The sequence below is a fragment of the Mixophyes fleayi genome, chromosome 1 (genome assembly GCF_038048845.1).
Source record: "Mixophyes fleayi isolate aMixFle1 chromosome 1, aMixFle1.hap1, whole genome shotgun sequence".
NCBI lineage: Eukaryota > Metazoa > Chordata > Amphibia > Anura > Limnodynastidae > Mixophyes > Mixophyes fleayi.
The window spans coordinates 266900577-266921520 of NC_134402.1; the positions used below are offsets into that span (position 1 = coordinate 266900577).

At 38.1% G+C, this 20944-nt stretch overlaps 1 protein-coding gene across 4 annotated transcripts in view; it reads right to left on the reverse strand.

Moving 5' to 3' along the window:
- ADAMTSL1 (ADAMTS like 1) overlaps positions 1–20944 on the reverse strand; it is a 784967-nt gene that overhangs the window by 41078 nt on the left and 722945 nt on the right. For all 4 annotated transcript variants that reach the window (XM_075210866.1, XM_075210846.1, XM_075210837.1 and 1 more), the window contains 7 exons: positions 20459–20638; positions 19076–19229; positions 17039–18170; positions 15681–15808; positions 12520–12648; positions 3463–3642; positions 2525–2659 (listed from right to left, as the gene is read on the reverse strand). In XM_075210866.1, the coding sequence (XP_075066967.1) occupies positions 2525–2659; positions 3463–3642; positions 12520–12648; positions 15681–15808; positions 17039–18170; positions 19076–19229; positions 20459–20638 (2038 nt within the window). The remainder of the gene's footprint in view (positions 1–2524; positions 2660–3462; positions 3643–12519; positions 12649–15680; positions 15809–17038; positions 18171–19075; positions 19230–20458; positions 20639–20944) is intronic.

Here is a 20944-nt window from a genome sequence, read left to right on the forward strand (position 1 = left end):
GTGTGATGGCACAGGGGGCTTGTGGCAATGTAATGTGTGAGGTAGGTGGTGTCTAATTAATCGGTGTTATTTTGTTTGTGTGGTTATGGTGGGGCAATTTAATTTAATAGTGGGTTTGGTGCAGACTTATTAATGTAGGGTAGGATAATTCATTTAATGTTGGGGTGGTGTGAATGCAAGTTACTTAATGTATGGTAGGAAATAGGTTTATTTAAAAAATGTGATTACAATTAATGTTGGAGTTGTTTGGGGGAAATAGGTATTTTTATTAAAGGTGAATAATACAGTCGAGCTGGTTACACTGGGGCACTAATAATAAAATATGAGTTGTTTTAATTTAATATTGGACTGCATAGAGGTAGGGAGGCCTACTGTGTTCACTCATTGCTGGTATTTCTATATATCATATAACTATTCTGTTTCAAAACAGGGACCCAACATTCCAGGATCCAGACAAGCACAACTGAGCTTATGACACGAGCAGCAGCAACAAGTATTGAAAGCAGAAAGAACAGGTAGGAGAGAGCAGGACAGTCTGACAACTGTCCTGATACTGGTGGGGCGGTCCTGAGTTTGGGGACTGACTCACTCAGTCAGGACTTTGTCCCGACTACAGGGACAGTTGGGAGGTATGTCCCACTTCACACTGGTATGCTTATGAAGGGGGAGCCGCATGCACCTAACAGTAGTGCACGCAGCATTGCTCGTGTATTTAAAGGGGGATTGGAAGAGTTGGAGAGCTACCTAGCACTGTCTAAAATTATAGCCACGCCCCCATGCATGCTGGTCACCCCCACTGGTGGTGTGCTGTGGAAACCCCCCCCCCCCTCCTCAAATCCTGCGTTTACCCCTGGCTATGCTCTCACCACCACCATGAAGGTTCAATATTTAAATAAATACTGCAATCTATTAATTTTCCAAAAATATCTGTGTCTGTGTCTTATTTCAGGTTTATATGTTTACACACACTTAGCTAGGTTGGTATAGTGCCAAATAAGAAAGAGCTCACACTATTATTTTAACTAAAGTCACAATATAGGTTAGCAGGCTTCCAGCCCAGTGTCCCTGCTTGACAGCTCCAGGTTACTTACCACTAAACTACCATGAATAAATTCTTAGATATACATGTAAAGCTTAATGTGGAATTATACTAAGATGAACACACACATGTGGTGCATTCTCATAACAGACATTTTTATTTTCCACATCTACAGGCTCTTAAACTGTGCTATCACAATAATGAAATACAAAATCCTTATTATTTATTCTAACATTCTATATATCAGTTTATTCATTGTGCTTGGACATCAATACACCTTTAAGATGTGAATGGAAAACTTAGATAAAGTAGAATCTCACTATGATTTATGGAACGTTTGTTAAACTAACAAACATTAAGGAGTGTCCCACTGGCATGTTCTATGCAAGAGAGGTGCAAACTGATATGAAATCCTGAGCCGCACGCTGTAAGAACCATGAGAAACTGACACAGATGTTAGCCCCTTGGAAAAATAATAATACAACAAAAACACAATAAGCTAAAGAAAAACATAGGAAGATATGCTTTCTTTTAAGTGCCAGCGGAGTATGGCTCTAATCCATGCAGATTTTTTTATTTTTGACTTTACTTTGGTAGGCATTTGTTTAGCTAGAAATACTTATGAACATATCTTAAGCTAACCATGCATACCGGGCATACAGGCCCAAACAAGGCATGTCAATAGAGATGAATCCGAAGCAGTGGATGAGACTTCACAATGGCTGACTTCTAACATTAGGAGGCTGAAGCTAAAGGGTCATGTGAATGTAGAAGAGAGATCTTTAAGAAGTGTTATATATGATCAGAAAGCAGGATAGAATGTGTGCAGTTTGGGTACCACATAGTCAGGATGTAACAAATAGAGGCCATGGGCCAGGATTAAGAACAGGTCAAGCAACATCGAGCCAACCGGTTAAAGTTCAAAGCCACCAGCAATTAGTGGCAAGTTAATGCTGTAGCTTGTAAACTAATTTAAGCAAGGACTCATATAAACTGGAAGCTTGCTTTCTGTGTTTGGTATTTATAGCTTTGTAGCATATCGTATGTATACTAGGCATACATGAAGAATGTGCACAGTAACTGAATGCCCACACTTCTGCATTTGCCAGGATGGCAGGAAATGTAAATGATGTTGATTACTCAGCTTGATCACAATCCATGAATATTCTAGAACAATTGCTCTCAAACTGAAAGATGAGCCTCTCACTTAGGTTAGGGTCAAATGACCTGCAACTGCAATGTTCTGATAAATAATTACATTGACAGGTGTTACTGGATGTTGCTAAGAGACAATGATTATATATATTTGTATATATAAATATATATATTTTAGGAGTTGCCTGCCGCAATATAAAAATATAGCTTGTTATTCTCTTTAAATTTCTCCCACAATTGATCTTCAAATAGGATGAGTGTTGAGACAGAATTCACATGTACAAACAGACAAATATTTGCTATTTTTCGGTACAGTCGCCTTTGACATACCTATCAATGCTGTTCCCGCTGTGTTCACCAGCAGGCTGTTGCCAATAAAAGATGTCAGCACAGACGGTATTCCTGGTCCGGTTTCAGCCAAAAGTATAACTAATCGTTCTTCACCAAAAGTAACCAGAGAGGGTCCTAAATAAGTTGTATTAAAAAATGTCAGCATTAGAGCTAGTAAAATAATAGGGAAAGTGTATTCATGTTCATGGAGAGAGAGAGAGCAAGACTAATTTAAATAATGACAGCACAGTGCTGGTCTAAGGATTTGTGTATAACCATGTGTAGGGGAAATTGCTGATATTCTGCAATGTATGAATGCTGTTGGTATAAGACTGAAAGAGGGATCCAGGCATTTTACCTTTGACTAGCGCTCCTTTACATCTTAAATAAACTGGTGCCCATATAGGGTGTCCTAATGTATAGGGCAGACCTTAATACTCACTAGTTCCTTGCCATAGATATATCCCTTATTTATATGGGAATATTTCTGTCTATATCACTAGTACCTGGAGCAGAAATTAATGCCCAAGATTTCACATAAGGTAAGGTTTCCTTACATAAACTGAAGCCAGAATCCACTCTCATAACAAGTATATTAGTATTGTAACTAATGGCATTTGCAGAAAAACATATCTACCATAACAATAACTGCTACAGTCAAGAGTTTATATAATAATTCTGCTGCCTGAGGCTGTGCCCTTCTAATCCCTTACACAAACTACATATACATTTCTATAAAAATGGTGTACACTACAATTTAGAAATATTAACACTAACTGATACTAAATAAACCTAACAAGGTAGGCAAGTGAATCAGTGCTTTCTACAACTCTATAATTCAGAATTGGCTTTACGGGGCATTTGTCAGCAAATTGAGTACAAAATACTGTAACTTTATTGAGATAAATGCTTAACGCCGCATCACCTGGTGTACGTACCTATAACTTGTAGCTCTGTTGATGACGACACCTCCCCATGTACATTGGCTGCCTTGCACGTATATAGTCCCTGGTCATTATATGTTACATTTCCAATGAACAGAGATGCATCACTGTGGTGAGGCACATGAAGCAATCTGCTTTTATTTCTGTACCAAGTGACATCTACATCAGGGAGACCTGTAGAATGTAGAACAATAAAGAGCAAATTACTGAGAAAGAAGACACATACAACTTTAAGTAGCTATGTTTATGTTAAAGTAGGCCATATACATGGCAATACCAAATGTAATAAGAGACATATATATATATATATATATATATATATATATATATACACACACACACACACACACACATACATGCATATATATATATATATATATATATATATATAAAAAAGTCAGGCCTGATTTATTGTCTGTTTTCTTTATTTTATGTTGCCATATTCAGCATGTTTTATGCTGGTAATTTAGAGTTTTACTTGACAAATAAGTCACACAAAAAGATGGCTGTGCCGATATAACATAGCCGCAAAGCTAATGATCTGAGTCCTATCAAAAGAGGTGGTCAAGCACAATCAATAAATCAGAAGCATCTGGGTAGTGTTACTGATAGTCATATATTTCATTTAATATTGTTGTGCCAAGAGATATGCCTCCTAAAAGGCGTATCTGTGAATGCATCCATGTTTAATTGTGTCTCAGTTACATGAGTGCAACCTCAATGTACTAAGCCAACACTTGCTCGCCCCTGTCCATTTCCATTTCGATTTTCAATAACAATAATAATTCAATTATTAGGAGACACAAGTCAACAATAAGCAAAAATGTAAATAGAGACGTATGGATATACATTTTTGGTGCGCATGCCCAGTAAGGAATTGCATATCAAACAAAAAGAAAACCCGCATATCCATTTGTAAATGAGTCATTTTATTTTCTATCAAACCGAACTTGTTTTTCAAATATCCACCACTAGATGGCAAAAGAACCTTTTTATCTTAAACACTTTTGTTTCTACAATTTAATAATGAGCCTAATTTAGTGTTAGGAACTAAGCAAAAAAGTAGCAAATTTACACCTTGCTATGTAAAATGTGGGAATAGATTTAGAATTGGTCTTGCTCAACTCTAAATTTCAGTGTATGAACAAAGTTGGCCATTATGTTTGTTCTTCATGCAAAAAACAGATATTTGTTTCCATGCATGAAAAATAAATAAATGCATTTGCACCCTATGCATTGTAACATGGTTTGACCAGGAGCAAATGTTCTCCTTTTTGCTTTAGTCCTTAACACTAAATATGGTCCAAAGTGTTTAACTAAGTAAACTACATCCCCATTTTTTCAGTGGAACTTGTATCTTTTTCTGTATTTTTTTTAAAGCTAAAATTATGAATAATTTACATTAATCTATCAAGCAGGCAAGTACACTAATCAAAGTCATCTAGCTTCAACATAGTATGGGACAATCACAAACACAGAGCAATCTGGGTAATTAAGAACCCTCCTTAAACTCTCTATTATGACTAGTTTGTTTTACTTTTAACTGTCAATGAGATACACTAACAAAATATCACAAGTGACAAACTTGTAAAATATATCCATTCAGTGATGATGTCATCACTTATAATTACTATGTAATGATGCCTCTTGTGCCACGACTCATATGAACGTGTTCTGTGATAGATTATGTAAACACATCTGTATAGGAACATCATATAAGGCATTTGTTTTATTCCAAATGAAATTGTGTGTATTATAAGAAATAAAGCATTATTAACTGTAAGATATAAGAATATGAAAAGATCTTGTGGAGTTCCGTGACCTGTATAATAGCACTTGGTCTGCAGCCTTATGGTTTTAGGAAGCCACATTGGTGGGTTCTAATATTTTACAGTAGAGGTTACATTATTTCATATATAAAATTGCAAATAGTGTGACTAGGGCCTTACATATTAGACTGTTTTGGGATCAGCTATCCCTGCCTCACACAGATGACTTTACTGAGAATTTCACAAATGTGGCCTGATAACAGATAATTGAAAAAAAAAAATTATACAAAGTCTATAAGTGACAACCCAAGTGCCATATGTCTTCATGTGGAATGTACATTACTACTATCTCCTGGGGCCATAATTCTCAGCGTGTCATCATTTTTGCTAAAGTAATCTTCTGCCGCAGCTTATCAAAGCCTGTCAACAATCAGCCCATTTCACTGTCTCCTGGCATCAGCAGCAGGAGCCAAATGTCATATTTACATTGCACAGCTCATCCTTCATATTCTTAGTTTCTCTGTGCTGTCTAAAGGGCGCATCCAGTAAACTTTCACATCTCTTCATATCAAGTGGGAGCCATGGCTGATGATAATATCAATGACCTCTCACTCTGAACTTGGAACAAGATTTCTCATGTTTGAGAAGGATTTCCATGATGAAACAGACGCTAATATTTTCTGCCTTATTGTGACATAAAGATAGTACAGAATAAGTTGACTGACTATGCCTATAACTATAACCACCTGGGGCTACGTGTTCTCACATGCTTGCCCATTGTTAGTAGGGTTCTATTTACCATGACGGCAAATTAGACACATGCCTAGAGCAGTGTTGTACAGTATAGAGTAGGGCATGTGCTCATCCCTTCCAGTAAGGGTCCCCCAAGGCTCTGTTCTCGGACCCCTACTCTTCTCTCTTTACACCTCTTCCCTGGGGAAACTCATCAGCTCTTTTGGTCTCCAGTACCACCTTTATGCTGATGACACCCAACTCTACCTTTCCTCTCCCGATCTCTCTTCCTCCCTCCTCTCCAGGGTGTCTGCCTGCCTCTCTGCCATCTCCTCCTGGATGTCCTCTAGATTCCTCAAACTTAATCTCGCTAAAACCGAACTTATTGTTTTTCCTCCCGCTCATTCCCCCTCCCCTTCCGACCTTTCTATCTCTGTTCTCAACTCCTCTATTTCCCCTGTTCCTCAACTTCGCTGCCTAGGTGTCATCCTTGACTCCTCTCTCTCCTTTGCTCCTCACATTCTCTCTCTCGCCAAATCCTGCCGCTTCCAGCTGCGGAATATCGCACGCATTCGGCCCTTCCTCTCCCAAGATGCCACTAAGGCTCTTGTCCACGCTCTTATCATCTCCCGCTTAGACTACTGCAACCTCCTCCTTACCGGCCTCCCCCGCACTCATCTCGCTCCCCTTCGCTCTGTACTTAATGCAGCCACTCGGCTCATTTTCCTTTCTCGCCGCTCCTCTTCTGTCTCCCCCCTATACCAATCCCTTCACTGGCTCCCCTTCCCCTACAGAATAGTGTTCAAGCTCCTCACACTTACTTTCAAGGCCCTCTCCAACTCTACTGCTCCCTACATCTCCAACCTTATTTCCATCCACGCTCCATCCCGCCCTCTAATGACCGTCGCCTCACCTCCCCCCTGGTTACCTCCTCCCATGCTCGCATCCAAGACTTCTCCCGCGCTGCCCCCCTTCACTGGAACCAGCTCCCCCGCTCCATCAGAACATCCCCCAACTTGTCCAGCTTCAAACGGGCCTTAAAAACCCACCTCTTCCTCAAAGCCTTCCAGTCCCCCACCTAACCGACCTCCTTCCAGCCTCCCACCTACTGCCCTCCCTATCCTGCCCTCCTCCCGCCTCCCTCCTCGTAATTCTCCTCTCCCCCCTCTCCCTCTCTGCGTTCTCCCCCTTTCCTCCTCCTACCCTTGTGTCTCTGTCCGTCCTACCCTCCCCTTAGATTGTACGCTCCTTTGAGCAGGGCCTCCTCTCCTCCTGTTCTCCACCACCTTAACTCTGCTCTCCAGCTCCTTGTCTCCTCCGTGAGGTCCTCCTGCCCTTCTGCCCCTCTAGCTTCACCGCTGGGGGCTCTCACCTTTCATCTAGCTGTACTTTGAGCTTCTGAGTTACTGTGCTTTTTGTTAACTGTACCGTGCTGTCTCACCCTGTATCGTGTTTCTGTATGTCCCTGTACGACGCTACAGATAACTAGTGGCGCCTTATAAATAAAAATTAATAATAATAATAATAATAATAATTTTAGTAATTTACTTATGGTAACATACTTTTCTTAGTAAAAAGTGGATATTGAACATGCCAGACTGTTAATGGAAAAATATACACACTGTATCTATACATAACTTGGGTCAAGTAAGTGTCAAATGTACAATGTTTTCCCAGTATATTGCATCAATATCAGTGCAGATTGTATAACTACTTCCCGGGCCTCATAGCAAAATTGCAGTAGTCCTCCTTCGGCCTCTGCTTATACTTGCCAACTCTCCCGGAACGTCTGGGAGACTCCCGAAATTCGGGTAGATCTCCCTGACTCCCAGGAGAGCAGGCAAATATCCCGCAAACAGCCCCTTGCCATCAAAATGACACGATTTGCGGTGAATCGCGTCATTTTGGCCCCGCCCCCCGCAACAAAAACGGCAATTTTGTCGTGGGGTGGGGCCAAAATGATGCAATTCACCAATTCCATCTAGATATGCAACACCATAAAATAGGCACAGCGAGTGCAAAAGCAGAATGCCGGCACAGACCCGTACAAGTCCGGATGGTGTCACAGTAGCCTGGGGTTTGAGTCCGACCCTTGGTATTATATGTGCAAAGTTTGTATGTTTTTTCTGTGTTTGCAAAGACATACTGACAGATTTATTGGCATCTGATTAAATTGATGTGTGTGCGCGTGTGGTAAGGAGATTGTAAGGTCAACTGAGGCAAAGACTGATGTGAATGAATAAAATATTCACTGAATTTCACAGTGTCACTAAATATTTTTGCACCATATAAATAAGGAAGAAGAATAATAAAAATCATGCAAATCTGCATTTCCTGGTCTTAAACTGACTCATGTGTCACTAGTTTGGGCACTGGTAACCTAACTTAAATGTTACCTTTGGTGAGATTCATAACCTAAAAAAGTGAATTTCAGAACCTATTTACACTTTGCTGGACTCTATATAAATATTTCAGATTGAATAAGATAAAGACAGAAGAAACAATACATTGCTTCTATTATATTATTATTATTATTATAGTTATTATACAATTTATTTTTGGCATGGTCTTCCCCTTTAAGGAGCAACCATTAACCTTTTAATAAACATTGCTCTAATGTAAAATAAACAAAAACACATGTTCAGCCTTGGTAAGAAGAGTTGATATTAATAATACTGTCCAATACATCGTACTGCATTGCACAGCGTGTTAATCCAGTCTATCTCTAGGTCAGAGGTTTCTTCTGAAGGCCCAAGAGGCAAATGTGTGACAATGGGAAATAAGAAGTAATGAGCTTCTGCAATGTACAGAGTCAATTGTGGCTGGAGATTCCCACAGACCCGTTCTGTTTATATACAATGACATGTTCCTGCTGTGTGGGGTTTGATTTAAAAAAAAACTGTCTTTTCTAACCCTGGCAGTTAATATGTCCAAAATGGAAACCATATTGTGGATCGGTATCAGAAATATTAAACGAAGAGTACTGAAAATATATTAAAACACTTTTCTAAAAATATAATTAAACCAATATGCTGCATGCACCATTCAAATGCATGCCCATGATTATATTTTAAGTTATTCAAACAATATATCTATAGCTATATAGACATAAAAGTGGTACTGGGGGGTTTACCACAAAGTTAAACTACTAAAAATAAAGGTACACACATTATATAACCTTTTAACTGATGTGAAACCTCAATGTAATAATTATTATTTATTAAATAACAAAATAAAAACACTCATAGGGCGTGATTCATTAAGGGACGGATACCGGACGTAATGAGCATTTTTTAAAAAACGCACGTGAATCGGGTGTCCGAATTCAACAAGGAGCAGAAGCGAAGATACGTGTGTGGTGATGAATATGGGTGTAGGTGTGCTGTGCTATACTAGACAGGTCACATCCACATTAGGATACGTCAAATACATATGTGGAATATAAACTCACAAAAGAACGCACAGAAAAATAAAAAAAAAATATTCAATTTATGTCACATGTTAATAATATAGTCAAAACATAAAAAATGTTTATTTTTTTCCCCATAAAATACATTCATTAGAATGTTATTAATGTTGATTGTATATAAAATAATTTTTACAACTGCTTCTGATAGCAACCACATGTTCTAGCATAAATACTCAGCCGTCATCACTAGTAATCGGCACTTAGACTAGACCTGTAGCTGGAGCAAGAGATATGACTAAAAAACAACTAACTTACGGATGTCCAAAGCTTGAATTCTTAATTTGACTATTTGCATACTGTGAAGTTTACCCTTTTTGTTTTTGTTATGTGTCCTTAAGCCACATGTATTTTTTATTCAATTGATACTGTATTCCCTTCTCTAACCCTTATTCTCTCTTCTGTACCCCCAATTCCCCCCATCTTATTGCTGTTATTCAGAAACCTAATAAAATATATTTTCCAAAAAAAAAGGATTAGAAGCTCCACCATAAACCAAGACATATACATATTTGAAAAACCATAACCATGTCCTCCAGTAGCTTCCTTTGGTCAGCAGATGAACTGAGGAAATTGCCTGACCCTCCTTTCTGTAGTTCATCTGTATGGTATACTCAACACAGGTTGAAAAAGCTTAGTAGGTCCCTTGGGAGTAGGCAGCGGTCTCACAGTGAAGGCATAAGTTGTGTGCCCAGAATTTCCTGAATGTGTTGGCTGCTATATAATAAGTGGGAGGCCAACGAAGCAACCTCAAGACTTACAGTCAAATCCACTCTTCTTAGCACTGTGCCTTACTGAACAACTGGGTACCAGCATTCAGCATTTTAAATCTGCTCCTTTGCCTGTCAGCTGAGATTACCATGCAAAGAAAAAACATAGAGGAACATCAGTAAATGTACCTGTTTATTTGTCAACCAGGGGAAGCCCCTACAGGGGGCTTACTTGTATATGTCTGGACTGCTATGGTTATCTCCATACAAGCAGAGAAGACTGATATTGCAGGAGAACAATTTGTTAGTGTGCTAGAACAGAAAGTCAATAATAACAATAAATGACCCTGACATTAGAGATAAGCAAACTGCTAAAACTGTTTCACAAAATATTTGCCTCATTTGCAACTTTGCCAATGGAATTTGGCTTCAATGAATTGACTGTTTAGGCTTCAATGAATTGACTGTTTACCCAGCTCTATTTATAGACTATAAATTCCATGAAATGTGATCGTACAGATGCAGGTAAAAAATGCATCTAAAGAGTGCAAATTTGCTCCTGGACAAACCAAAATATTTTTTTTCATGCAGTGAAAATACTGCCGGCTTGGGCACAAATTCTGTGCAGCTTTATTTAACATTTTGAGTTGAGCTAGGTCATCCCCTTCCTAATATTAAATCTGTCCTTACATTTTAAATGTATCCCTGCAGCGCAACATTATTTTTCCAAGGTGCATATTTGCACCTTTTAGATAGTTTTCAGGGTCTGATCAACCAATAGGCTGGGTTGCTGGTATCTGGAGGGGGGGGAGGGGGGGGGGGGGCAGAGTGTTCTGAGGGGGACAGTGTGCAGAAAGGGGAACAGCGTGCAGAAAGGAGAACAGAGTGTGTTCTGAGGGGGACAGAGTGTGTTCTGAGGGGGACAGAGTGTGTTCTGAGGGGGACAGCGTGCAGAAAGGGGGTCAGAGTGTGTTCTGAGGGGGACAGCGTGCAGAAAGGGAGACAGCGTGTGTTCTGAGAGAGACAGAGTGTGTTCTGAGGGGGACAGCGTGCAGAAGGGGGACAGAGTGTTTTCTGAAGGGGACAGCGTGCAGAAAGGGGGACAGAGTCTGTTCTGAGGGGGACAGAGTGTGCTGAAAGGGGGACAGTGTAAGGAGGGGTGTCAGAGTGTAATGTACAAGCTGTGCAAGAAGGAGCTCAAATTGGAAAAGATGTGGATTCGGCAAAGTAGCATCTTTGAGAGTCACAGAGTTTTACGATTAGAAAGGGGAGTCATGAATTGGCCGCTGAGGTGTGATGAAATGGCTGAGGGTTCATGAATTGGCTGCTTGTGGGGGGCATGATCTCTGTATTGTGTGGTGTTCATGAGGATGCTCTCTAAAGAGCCTAATCATTGAGGGTTTGTAATGTTTGCACATTTTCAAAACCGGACCCCAACTTTCCAGGAGACAGCTAAATGACAGCAAAGCTGCAAGAACAGACAAGAAAGAACAACAAGAATAGGTAAGAGAATATGTCTAAATTTGTTTGCTGGAGAATACTCCTGAAGTTCCCTTTAATGATTGGGGGGGGGGGGGGGGGGCTAGGGGTGTATTAGCCTAGGACGGCCAGAACCCTTAATCAAGTCCAGATGGTTTTACTTCAAACTCTAAAGGAAGTCGACAATGAGAATGGCATTCTACAAAACGATAAAGCAACAGCAGAACTCTATGGGGCAGATTCAATTAGGATTGCCGGCCGCACGGTCCCGGTACCGCAATATCACGATGTTGCGGTACCCTAATAGCACTTTATAGGCACAAACGAGAGTAATCGCGGCCGCGAATCGTAATTGAATGCCCCTCCTATGACTAGATCACTGGAACTTTGCAGCACTGCACAGTTGCCTGCTCTGCCGTAATACTGTATTCAAATAAAATGAAGTCACAATTTTGCTCATCGCTACTTGATGTGAAAAGATGTGCATGTATATATAAAACTGAATTATATTAGATGCGTGACTAAGTTGTAAAAATAAATTAATGAAAACAACTTTTTGTATGCATACAATTTCAAATATAAATTGCAAGATGAAAATAGTATACAATTATGCGCCAAACATATAAACTTGATATAGTGAAAAAGACCACCAATCTAATTAATTACTTATTAAAATCATGTACAGAACTTACACAATCAATTAACAATATCATAACATATATATCACCATTTTCTTTTAATTGATAAGTTTATTAATATTTAGAGACCTTGTCTATTCCATTTTGCTGTTTTATGTTTTATTAAATGTATTATTGCATAACTCTTAATTTGATGAAATATATTGTTAATCGTTAACACACTCCATAATTGATTGAACGAGTAGATACTGACTTACCTGCTACTTGGCAGTGAATAGTAACATTTGTTGCATGAATGGTTTTCACTATACTACCCACATCGACAGTGATGGAAGGTGTATCCATATTGATAAGCACAGTCTTGGAGGTCTTTATTAGCGGTTTCCCTGGAGACAGAAAACAGTATATTATGGTCACCCAACACCGCAGAGGTTCAAAGAACAGGCGCCCACAGGCATGACATTGAGAGAAACTCGCTGTTTTGCAGCAGGCTGTGCATACAAGGCATACTATAAACCATTTGAGCTAATGAAAAATGGATGGAGGGGACCACAGGAGAGCAAGCATGACTTAAACACAAGACTATACAGGGAATAAGAGGTCAGTAAAGCAAGTTTGGGCATTCAATAACCTGTGACACGCACTATTAGTATGTAATACATACATGTAACATGAGAGTTCTTTCATATTCACCACACCAAATTACCCCAAAAATTTCAGCACCACTAAAAGAAGATTTACTAAAGAAATGTGTAATCAGAACTATCATGATAAGAGCCCCTTGTCTCATAGAAATGCTAGAATATCCAGGATTAAATATTTTGTACTATTCACATATATAATGTTTACTGGACATAACATACTGCTAAATAACTTTATTGATCACATATGTGGCAATATGTAGCTGTCCGAGTGTTCTCCTTTGTTGATGGAATAGTAATCATACAATGACTGACACATGGTTCTGATTCACTTCTACAACATGCTGGATTGCCCATAAAGACCTCCTTGAAGCTAGTTACTTTGATTTAAAGTGTAAAAAAAATCGCTATAAATATTATTCATAAAAAAATGAAAATGGACAATAGCCCAGTCACATATACTACTTAAAATAAAAGTTTTTTAAACAGATGTTTTTGTTTTTTCCTCCAAGGACAGACACAAGTGTAAGTATCATAATGGATCAGGGTTAAGTGTTTATACTTTTACTGCAGGAGAAGACTATAATTTTCAGCAATCAAGGTTGTGTTAGTCACCTCGGATTTAGGAAAATGTAACTATATTCTAATTTAATTGGCAAAATGGTTGCAATCTTCAAATATGCAACGCCACAAACCAGATTTGTTGACATTTAACCAATGGTCAGGACAAAAAACCGCAGGCCATGATGTAATGTGAAACATTATCAGTTAACAAGTATATCAACAAACCTTTCACAGAACAGGTAGCTACACTTTAGCTAGTATGTTATACACTAATGATTTTAAACATATGCTGTTATGTGGTTATATAAACCAGTTATTCTGTAGCTTTGATATTATACAGCAAGATGGAAAACAGTTTTCACTACCTCATTGCTCGCCTGCTGGAATTAAGTCTACTTTACCTAATTGACCATGCTCTGCAGTATAATGAAAAAAAATATATAAAGGTAATGGAGAAGAATAGTCTACTTGCTCTGTGATCTACAACTACTGTTTACTTTTACAGCAGCTCCTTATGGCAGTAACCACGCAATAGTTAGCATGGAACCGCCAACAGTTTGGCTCAAGGACATATACTGAAACGGATCCATCGACTAAAATGTTTCTTTTTAATCTTAGCTAAAGAAAGTAATATCTGAGTCTCTGTGCCGCTTATGTCCTACCCATTGTCCCTAGAAATCTTACTGTTGAATTGTCTAACTTTCGTAGACTTTTTTACATCAAGTTAGAGGCATAAATTATTACTGCAGAGTGTGTACTACATAGGAAAAGATCTGGATTAGTAACATTAACAAATATCTCATTTCAGCTATGTGTAAGGTAAAACATTACTGGACTAATGTGTATAACTTTCCCATGCGGCCCTTTCTCTCAGGACATTCCTGATTTTTTTGGGAGTAAATTCTTGTTTACCTAGAACTCAGGTTTCTGTTGAACATGAATGAAGAAAACCAATGGGAAGAAGTTCCTGCAGTATCTAGTACCCATAACTAAACATGGAATAGTTTTTATGAATTGACCAAATGCCTGATTATGTGGGTGTATGCATACAATTCTAAATATTATTTTAACAATAAATATCTTGTTCATGAATTCTACTATATAAATGCCTAGTGGCGTGTGTGTGGAAAAAAAAACCAAGCTGCAGCGCCACCTGCTGGGCAGAGTTATACACTGACCTATATATTTCTTGAAGGAGAAGTGACAGTTGGGAGTGGTTGGTGGTTGCCGGGGGGGACAGTGGGGAGTTTTTAACACCTTAAGTAGCTTGATGAAGGATGTGGCGATGAAGATGAAAGATGAGGTGATGGAGAAAAATGATGAGGTGGTGACATGTGGACAAAACCACGTTAAAAAAGGGCGCTTGCATCGGGAAGTAACACTCTCCCCCTGAGGAGGCCTGGGCTAGGCCCAAATGCATGACAAGAACCTTTTTAACACCTTAAGTAGCTTGATTTGACTAGAATGCATGAGTATCATGCACGGGTTAACTTGTAATATATATATTGTTAAAATAATGTACTGAGATCTGTGCTGCAGAGAGCCAGATCATATAAGAATGCCATTAAGGACAACAAATATTAAGCTGGAACACAATGGAAGGCATGTACTTTAAAAAACACTGTTGTCTTTTACATTATACATCAACAATAAAATATATGATGCCCACTTATATAAAATCCTGATATCTTCATTCACTACATTAATACAGTAGCTATATTGTATTTATTTTATTTTCTCCTTTCATTTTAAGAGATCATCTGATCCATATAACAATTATATTTTTTAAATATTTAATTTGATTAGGTTGATTAGAATAAAGTAAAGATTTTTCAAATTGCTCCATCAGATGATTAGTACTAATAAAAATGTAAATTCAGATCAAACAGTCTACAAGTTTTGCTTTTTATAGTTAAAGCGGCTGCTACACCAATAACAGAGGGTGCGTGCTCTATCAATGTAGCAAATGCAGAACAACCAGAATTGTCCAGCTCTGTAAACTGCAGTAAAAGCAATTATGATTATTGTGATTATATTAGAAGACAGTAATGAAGAAATCCAACCCAATCCTATAGGCTCTGCCATCTATCTATACATAGTTCCAATAAGGATATCTTCATATACTTATAATTAATATATTCGGCATAGTAATTGCTTCAAACATAAGTCAAAGTTAACAACATCCAAAAATACGGTGTGCAGTAGTAACATACCTGCTAGGGTGATGGCAATGGACACCGAAGCAGAGCCTAAAGCACTGGTGGCATTGCAGGTATAGAACCCAACATCGGCTTCAAGCGGCTCTAGTATTTGTAGGGAATCATCAGATTTTAAGAGGATCCTGTTTAAATATACCATATGTTAAGAAATAAAAATGCCATGCAATAATTAACAATTTATGACAGCTCAATAAGGACATTGATTTGCAACAGTCCCCATATTGTTTTTACATTGGTTGTATACTATTATGTTTTGCTAAACTTATTATATTCTATAATATTGTGATATATGGAACAGTGACAATAAAATATCTTTATAAATTAGTAGGTATCTTGCACTGTGACTAAGCTGCCAAACGGTAGGTCACCACTGTATCGCAAAAAAAGCCAACTGTCCTTAAACAGTGATGTTGTTTCATAGCATTACATCACAGTGTAATGCAATTAAAAACTTAATATATAGTAAGCTGTGGTGACTAGCAATTACATATACTTATTGGATGCCGTAGTCCCGGGTCTCTTAAATGAACAAGTCATGTTTTAAATCGGCAAGTTTCATTATTTCCTGTGGGAAAATTGTACTGAAAAAATAAATTAAATTCCCTGTCTGTTTACATTTCACATTTTTCTAACTAGACAATTAAGTGCATTCAATGTATGAATGATGACTCAATGTTCTTGTGTAGTTCCAATTTATGGTAAAGATTTATTTTTCATTTTATTTTAGGAATTGACTAGACAAGGGACCTCCTTGGTTCAGCTAGTAAGATATGAAAATTAATGCAGAAATAGAATTAGCTTTACACCTATATTTACATTAGGTTTCTATTTTAGGTAGTCTCTCTGTGATTTATCTAATAAAAGAGCATACAATACATATATTTTTCTAATTTCATATTGTAAAGACCAGAAACACCGATATACCATGTTGGGAGTGAGTAATTAAGGAGAGCAAGGCAAAAAAGGGAGTAAATTTGATCCTGGACAAACCATGTTACAATACAAGGGGTGCAAATTAGTTTATTGTTTTGCAAGTAAGGAAAATACTGGCTGCTTTTTCATGTAGCACACAAATATTAGATTTTTACATTGAAAATTAAAGTTAGTCTAGGACATGTTCTATCCCAACTATAAATCTGTCCCCACGTTTTAAATTAACCTCCCCTTCCAATTAAACATGGTTTTGCCAAGGTGCAAAGTTACTCTTTTTTTTTGCTTTGCTTAATGATTCAGGCCAGTTGTATGTAAGTGAAACAAATTGCCACATTGGTTGTAATTAAGTGCTAACATTCTATGAATATAACCCACATAATGCAGTATGTTAGAATTTTTTTCTATTCCACGTTACTTACCTGTTACTATATTTAACTTCCTCTCCGTTCTTGGCCCAGCTAATAAGTGGTTTAGGGTTTCCACCAGCTTGACAATGAAGTAGCACACTGAGTGTTCCACTAGCCAGTGCCACTGTCTGTCCAATATGAGTAACGACCTCAGAAGCTGAAAAATGCTGGGCTGCAGATATCTTTCTTAGAATTACTGGCTTCCTTAGGGAATTGGGTGGGAGCATTTCATGGGGTTCAAATACTTCTGCTTCTGTTGATGAAGACCTCCAAGAACTGGAAAAACCAGACACAGGTTTGTATGATGAATGTTCTGAAGATCCAGGAACAACCTGTTTATTGTCTGTCTTGAAAACAGGCATTTCATGACTTTCTAACTGGCTCCTTGTTAACTCATGAGCCATCTGCAGCAAAAGATGCCTGCTGTTGTTGTCGTTGAGTTCAACAGGTTGCTGAAACAGTGATCGAATTATGTCATCTACACGCTTAGCATCAGTGACAAAAGTGTTAGGTAAGGAGTGCTCCAAACCATGGTCTTCCTCTGATGAGGTATTCCTCTCAAAGGATTCTTGAGGATCCGATGAATCCATATTATGGGAAGACCAAACTTTTAGGGCCAAAAGGCGTGAGATAATATTATCATAATGATTACTAGGATCTGTTATTTGAATTTGCTTTTCAGTCTTGCTTCGGTTAAAAAGATTTGCACTCTGCTGCTTTTCAGGATGATTAAAAGCATCATTCTTCCTGTTTTTCTTAGCAGTTCCTTCTTCTCTAACTCTAGGAGCTTGGGAAATAATTTTATTATTCTCTCCAATAAGCTTGATAACAAAATGTTCTTGGCTAGGCCCAGCCATGCATGTGTAAACTCCAGTGTCTGAAGGCTTAAGGTGATGAATTTTAATATATCCATGTGATGCCACAGTAACATGCTCTGAGCTGATCAAGTGTTTCCCGTCTTTTTCCCATATGATCTGGGGTTTACGGAATCGCCGCACAGGACACCGAAGTACAAGCGAGGTCTTTGGAAGGAGATAAGCATATCCACCAACAACAAATTGCAACTTCTTCTGCTTTTTGGTCTGTATATAAATCTTTCTGAGACCTGTAATCTTGGGGTTCGTTTTCTGGCCAAGTCTGGGTCCTTAAAACATAAAAAGCAGTTACATTTAGTGCATTTGTATGCAAAACCAAATAAAATAAAAACTAAAATAACAATCAAGCAAAGCAGTGCAAAGCAAACCAAGAAAAAGATTTGAAATACTGAAAAGTTAAAGGCACACCAACTAAATATCTTATAATATTTCTACTACAAAGTTTCTTACATTCATTTGATGCAACAAGAAATATTTCTTCTGTGCTGTTTGCTGTGCCTGTTCAAATCTCTTTACTGACCCTAAAACCTATTTCATCTTTCCATTCGATCACATACATTAAGATCTGGTTGCCCAACAACCAGATCTGTATCCAATGCGACCAACTTGGATAGTTCCACCCAGTGGGCGGGTATACGGTGTATGCCATATCGCTTCTTCTCCTACTGATTTGATTATGAAATTCTATTCACTTACATTTTCCATACCCCCACTTCTAAATTTACACTTTGAACACAAGTTCCATCCCTTTAGCTCCAAGGCTGAACAACCATAATGCTTTATTAGTACCTTCAGTCAAAGACACACAGCTATAGTGACATTGGGCTGACTGCATTTTCCAACATAAAAGTTATTTTAGAGTGCCTCTATTAGACAACTCATGTATTAATTAAAAGTATAACACAGAGAACCCCTAATAACCACATAACAAGAACATTAACACATAACTTTCATAAGTCAGCTGTATTTAGATGCTACCTATACAATACATTGCAATCGTTAATTAATCCATAGTCTTGACACTTGTGTTTTCATGGTTCTAAAATATAAACATGTAATAAAATATAGTATGTTACAATCACTATAAAACAATGCAAAATGTTTGCAAGATATCAGAGAACTCAATCCTGAATAAACAACAAATAAACAATCAACAGCAAAACATAGAGATTACTTGTGCATGCTGCTAGTGAGCAAGGTCGGGTCATCTGATGAAGGACTGAGCCTGCACACAATGAGGAATTCACCAAGACGTATTCTCCGGTTTTTGCCTTCTTCCTACATACAGCACCTTGGATCTGCGTCCCCTCTCCACACGACACTGAACACTAGAATTTAATAATTGATGATGAAAGTCTGCAATCTTTAGCTGATCATTTAAAAGAAATCTGCGTCTTCTGAGAATTCTATTGACCTTGGATAGAACAACGGATTAGCTCAGGTCTGTGCTTCAATACAATTGTATCTCTCACAGTAGAGCTACTGTCATATCAAAAAAAAAATATGTCTGGACAACAGAATTCTCTGAAGTTGGACTTCTCCTTCAATATTATTTTTAATAAACAATTGATTGCCTACCCATGATTTAGATGATATTTTAATTATAAAAGAATGAAAAAGAAAAATGTATGGTTATAACTAGTCCCTATGTGCCTTTTAAAAATTCCCGATGAACTGAGTATTCATATCAGAGTCTGCTTTATGGAAAGGTGAGGGTGTCAAGGCCTCTTCTGCTAATCAGGTGAAGGGTTGCAAAAATAAAAATATTTGTTCAACTCCCCTGATCATAAATTCATTTAATATACAACAGATAGATTATTATAAGATTGGCTAAACATTACTTTATACTCCCAACTCCCTCGAGTGATACAGCGTCTAAATCCTGTTAAGCCCCATTTGAGTATTGATGGCTGACATCAATCTGTTGTTTGGTCTTAAAACTTTCTGTTTGCCAAGTTTTGTTACTCTTTAGCAGTGTGCTCTAAATAATTTTGGAATAGGAAAGTCAGAAAGCAATACGGAGTGATGTCCTGGATTTGTGCAGTTTCAGACTGTGCAGCCTTATCTTTGTATCAGTATGTACACTACTTAGACCATTACCTATTAATGGATATCAGAGCCAAGATCATTAGGAGGAGGTGATTACCTTGATCCCTGCCAACATGAGCAGTAGGTCTGGGCCTGTGTTGTGCTCCCTTAAAATCAAAGATCTACATATTGTTTGAGCTCTGATCTAGACCAGAGGGCTTGGATGGTTTGAATGGTTAGCAGAACTGGCTGAGCACCACTTAGTATAAGGGGTGCCCCTTTTTCTAAAGTAGGTGATACTATATAGAATGCCACTGAGTGTAAAGAACTGATGATGCTTATTGAGAGAGACCACAAGAAACAGAGAATGGGCAATCATTCTATGTTGGCTTTTGTCCTTTATTCTCATCTCTCTTATGATGGCATCCATAACCTTACAATGTCTTTAAGAGTATGACAGTTAGTGTCTGTGAAAATGGAAATAACTGCTACGAAATAGGGTGTATTTTATATTTGAATGATAATATACCTGAGACCATTCAGTCAAATACCACTCTGCTGGGCAATCTTCATTCTGACACAACTCCTGATATTGTGGCTTTGCAGATGAGCAAAATGTTTCTGGCAGTTCCAGAATGCTGCCATCAGACAGCCTTTGCTTGCAGAGAATCTCACGAGTCTGTATACCTCCACCACATGATTGTGAGCACTGCAAAGAAGGTTGACATAGCTATGAAACAACTCTATACAATGTATATAGACCAGTGAATATAACAAACTATATAAAGTATTAAAGGTAATATAGGGTTGAGCTGAGCTCAGTAAATTAGTCGTCATGGTTCACTTAATGCCTTCTATAAGATTTGTTGCAAAACAGCAACTCCAGCAGTGCTCCTGCAGCATTATTTAAGGGGTACAAAATACTAATTTCTTCCAAATATAAAAAAATCTTCCCTCTAGTAAAATGAAATAAAACTAGCACTATGCATAATGCAAAAGTTCAATTCAAGGGCTT